Raw genomic sequence first — 4581 nt, 5'->3', positions numbered from 1 at the left:
CTAAAATCTCCAGAGTCCATCCCTGCTAGTGTAAAGAACAACCAGGCATATTCTAGCCCAAGGCTACAGGGAAGAAGCTGGACTTTATGTAAAAGAGCTGCTCTGGGCCAGGATGGGGCTTGGCACCAGAACCATGAGCAGGAAAACTGCCTCTCAGGTGTTAGATGATGCTGGATCGTATAGAGGAGAGAAACCACCATGCACAAATGTTGAAGGTGTAAGAATCTGACCTACATTATTATGCGAAGGACTGGGCAAGAATGTGGAAGAAAAAGAAAAAAGATCTGGCAAGGAATCAGGGGACAGGCAAGCATGTCTGACTGGTCAGAGACTTGAATGGAAACAAAGACCACTGCCTTGATGATCTGCTCAGGTCCCTTCCAACCCTACCAACTATGAAACTGACTCTCCCCATTTCTGTGCTGTCAGTAAATATCTGACACGTAGTGTGGGACCACATTGTATAGAACAAGGTACTACTGCTGTACACTTTTAACCTGAGTTGCAGGGAGTTATGTGAATCTAAAGGTTCCAGCCTTGCTGATGAACTTTGTGACTGCCGATGTAATGCCAAGTAATAGAATTCCTATACAAAAAGTATTAGAGTATTACACAATATATCAGTTGCATATCAGATCAGTACCAATGAAAGGAAAATTAACATTATCAGCTATTGGCATTTTTTTGGTTGGTGTAGACGATAATGTCACTGGTAAATATAAAGTGCCTTCTGGCCAGGGCCCCCTGATGCTGCATGCATGCACACAGCAGCCATACCCGTGATCAGGAATGCAGCTAGCCAGTGTGGAGAGCAGTGCCCTGTGGGTAAGTCTGCAGAGCGAAAGGGGTCCCTTTCCCCCTCCCCCCACCCTTTCCCCTCCACCAACTTACTTGCTGGGCACAATTCCATGCTGCCCAGCTGCATTCCTGTAAATTGGTTATCAGATTGTTATCGGCCAATATGGCTGGTGAATAATTGGCTTTTGGTATTGGCCAATAAAATCTTTATTGGTGTACCCCTAACAAGTGTAACATAGTATTGAAGTGGGGTTGCACTGAAGAGGAAAGTGAGAAATTCAGTGGCTAACGTGGTACTTAGAAAGCCTTTACATATATTACAGCTCAGATATGGGAAGTCAGGTGCTGTACATGAGGGTGTTAAACATATTTTATAGTAGTCTGAGTTCAGTGCTGACTGAACAGAATAATATGGATTTTAAGAAGGCAATAGGTTGGTTGTAATTAGGTAGAACCTTCCTCTCCCTTTGCCCCCCCTCCTGCCCCCTGCCTCTGCCATTAGCACTTAATTGGTAAATCATCCAGTAGTGCAAGGTTTGGGGTATAAGTTGCATCCTATCTATAGAGATACTCCCTCCAAATGATGTTGGAGAAACGTTATCAAAACAGTACTGGAAATCCACACACCCCTTCTGTGTGGTGTCCATTCTGTGGTTTATTAGAACACTTTGATTGAATGCCTTTGAAAAATGCTTAATTTAATAATCTTTTTTATATAAATAGTGTTTTCCTTCAATATATACTATTTGTATTTATTTATGTTTTCTTTTAATGTTGTTTCTTACACTACTGCAAATGCTAAAAGATGTTCAAACAGAAAACATACACTGGTGATTACTTTAGGGGCTTGTATGCACAGGGACATGATTGTGAACAAGGTAGAGTATGAATTTAAAATGCAATGGCTATTCTGCACTAACTGTGTGTGGCTACTCTTACTCCCTAATAACAAGATGATTTTACAGTTTAAATTAATCAAGTTGGTGTAATTATAGTTGGATTTGATTTTTTCCAGCTTGGTGTTTTTTGTGTGTTGGGTTTTTGTTGTGGTGGTGGTCATGGTTGTTTGTTAATCTGGGAAAGAACATTTTTTATGGAATTCCATAACTTTTGAGTGCCTGTCTTGATAACATTACAGAAGGCAAGGTAGATTTGTACCTTTATAAACTAACTAAATACGGTATCTAGAGAGAGCACAAGCTTTCATGAACCCAAGTTCACTTCATCAGATTTTGTTATAACCTCACAAGCAACCGCCTTAGCAAACCAAAATTTAATGGAATAATTTAATCAAAAAAGGGCAGGACTTTTACTGTTGAATAGGAATGAATAGGAAAATTAATACAGAATAGTTATTCCACCTTGATCTCTTACTTTGTTTATGGGTAATTTCTTCATGTTGATAAATTCTAGGGGTATAATAATTGTGCAAGCATATAATTTTTCAGATTTAACTGTGCAGCTATCATTAAAATCCACAATAGTTTATGTAAGCCAAAGAGGGCCGGACATTCTGGCAGGTGTGCCACAATTTGGCCATGTACCCTCCCCAAGTACCACTCCAATCCCCTTATTCTGCTTAAACTGCTTTTCTGCTTTCTACTCTGCCTTCTGCTTCCTGCTGTGCGGCCTGTCCTCTCCCTGATCTCTCATGTGTTGCTTACACAAGCTACCCAGGCCACTTGTGCCACTCATACTGAAGGGTGTTTACCCTTGATATAAGCTATTTGCGTAGGTATTTATATACATTTAAAATAGAGGGTCCTATACCTGACCTGATGTTGAAGTATTTCTACTTCTTTTCTAAATAGGCATATTAAGTATTTTTTTAAAAATAGTGCATGTAATCATGTGACCATGTGTCAGCCACTTGCCATGCTGCAGTATCCAGAAGTTATTCATCATTATTATTATTGTTGTTGTTATTGTTATAGTTGTTATTAATAGTAATAATTATTATTGACAAGACTATTTTTAGCTACATAAGCATATCAAAACAATTATGTTATTCAGGAAATGTAGAATGGGCTATGTGTATATATTCCCTTTTTTTCACCATTACATTCATCTTCAATTTCTCCAACAGAAAGGAGAGCCCAATTGTAGTGTTCTTTCACCGGAAACCACAGAACAGCTGACATTCGAGATCCCTCTGAATGACTCTGGTTCTGCAGGACTTGGTGTGAGTTTAAAAGGCAACAAATCTCGAGAGACTGGGGCTGACCTTGGGATTTTCATCAAATCAGTAATCCATGGAGGAGCTGCTTTTAAGGTATAGTAGAATTGCATTAGTTCTTGGTAATGGTTACATTCAGATGTTCATATATTCAGTTGTGATTTTGGTTCATCTAGGCGTCTTTTTGAGGAACACTTGCAATAGAGTGCTGTTCTAATAACAGTGTTCCGCTCTCTCGAGATAATATATGAAATAATATATATAAACTTTTAATCCACAAATGTTGACTTTCTAATTAAGGCGACTCAAATGCTGCTTGACTCGATAAAGAGATTTTACCAACTGCATACCGTTGTTTAAAAAAAAAACTTTTAAAATGATGGTAGAATTATGACTATTTTGAGTGAAACTGAGGGAGTGAAATTCACTTTGAGTAAAATTTTTGAATATGTCTAAATGAATATGATTTAGATTTCCTTATTCATATAGGCACTTTTGGAAATTCTGCCCTTTGTCTGAGACTTGAGGTTTCTGTGGATGTTGGAGAGGGTAGAACACATGAACTGAGATTAATGATTTCCTTAATTTTAATAAATACACTGATAGAAAATGCTCCTGAGCTGGTTTAATTGTATGTTTGCCATTTCAGTGTGAGATTTTCCCCTGTGTGTTTAACAGGAAATGTTTTAAATAGGCCTGATGTGTAAGAATTGAAAGAGGATGACCAAGCTTAAACAGATGCCATGAGGCATATCATAGCAGCAGTGGTGACTGTAGTAGGTCTCTCTTGCTGGCAGATTTCTGTATTTGAGATACATATATTTAGAATGATTTATAACTCTGTGGACTCTGAAGGAAGGAAGAGGGTAGGGTAGGAATATTAATTAAAATGCTAAATTTGACGAGCTTAGAATTTCAAACATGGAAAAAAAAGTTTTTCTCACTGTCCTTTATGCTCTACCACTGCCCCCTCCCAGCCCTTTTTATGTCACCCCTGTCCGTTTCCATGTCCCTGTCCACTGCATATCAGTGAGGCTCTGCACCCTGGGTGGGACAGGCAGAAGCAGGGGCTAGCTGTGGCAGTGGGATGACAGTGCTGATAGCTGCCATTCTTGTACCCTCTCAAAATGAATATTTGAGGCTGGTGTTCTGGGCACCCATTGCTTGTTACATTACTGCTTCTGGTTATCTCTGACTTACGAAGCTGAGAATTCCCTGTTACCTTTTGCCTCTAAATCCTTCGGCCTCCTCTAGACTTGTCAAATTATGCCACAGAGTACCCGGGTCTCTCTTATCTAGCAAGGTCAGTCAGAAGGGAACTCCATGATGTAGACCTCTGGAAAACATTTTAGCTGTTACAGTAAGGAGACGCAGTGTAGAGTATGATGGAATTGTCAAGTGGGGAAACTGCCTCCCTCACATGATCTAGGACTCAACACAAGCTCATTATGAAAATTCAGGGCTCTGTTGCATTCTGTGAAGCAAAAAAAAATAAAATGTAAAGTTTTCTCTCCACTGATTTCTTTCCAGAGTTGTAGAGGTGACCCGTAGATCTGTGAAGCAGCACCAAAGAGGCTGAAATGACAAATTTATTTCACATTTAAAAC

General features: G+C 39.3%; 1 protein-coding gene and 1 long non-coding RNA gene across 2 annotated transcripts in view; one reads left to right on the top strand and one right to left on the bottom strand.

Moving 5' to 3' along the window:
* Positions 1-4581, top strand: part of PARD3B (par-3 family cell polarity regulator beta) — a 999825-nt gene that overhangs the window by 610157 nt on the left and 385087 nt on the right. Inside the window, exon 12 of the mRNA XM_019523483.1 lies at positions 2885-3070. Within this exon, the coding sequence (XP_019379028.1) occupies positions 2885-3070 (186 nt within the window). The remainder of the gene's footprint in view (positions 1-2884; positions 3071-4581) is intronic.
* The window catches only part of LOC109302021, a 21603-nt gene that overhangs the window by 6157 nt on the left and 10865 nt on the right, over positions 1-4581 (bottom strand). Inside the window, exon 2 of the long non-coding RNA XR_002098690.1 lies at positions 3814-3823. This is a non-coding gene — a long non-coding RNA (uncharacterized LOC109302021). The remainder of the gene's footprint in view (positions 1-3813; positions 3824-4581) is intronic.

The sequence above is a fragment of the Gavialis gangeticus genome, unplaced genomic scaffold (assembly GCF_001723915.1).
Source record: "Gavialis gangeticus isolate Ggan-Ray unplaced genomic scaffold, GavGan_comp1, whole genome shotgun sequence".
Classification (NCBI taxonomy): Eukaryota; Metazoa; Chordata; order Crocodylia; family Gavialidae; genus Gavialis; species Gavialis gangeticus.
The sequence above is the reverse complement of the archived record's forward strand: the minus strand, read 5'-3'. Positions and strand labels throughout refer to the sequence as shown.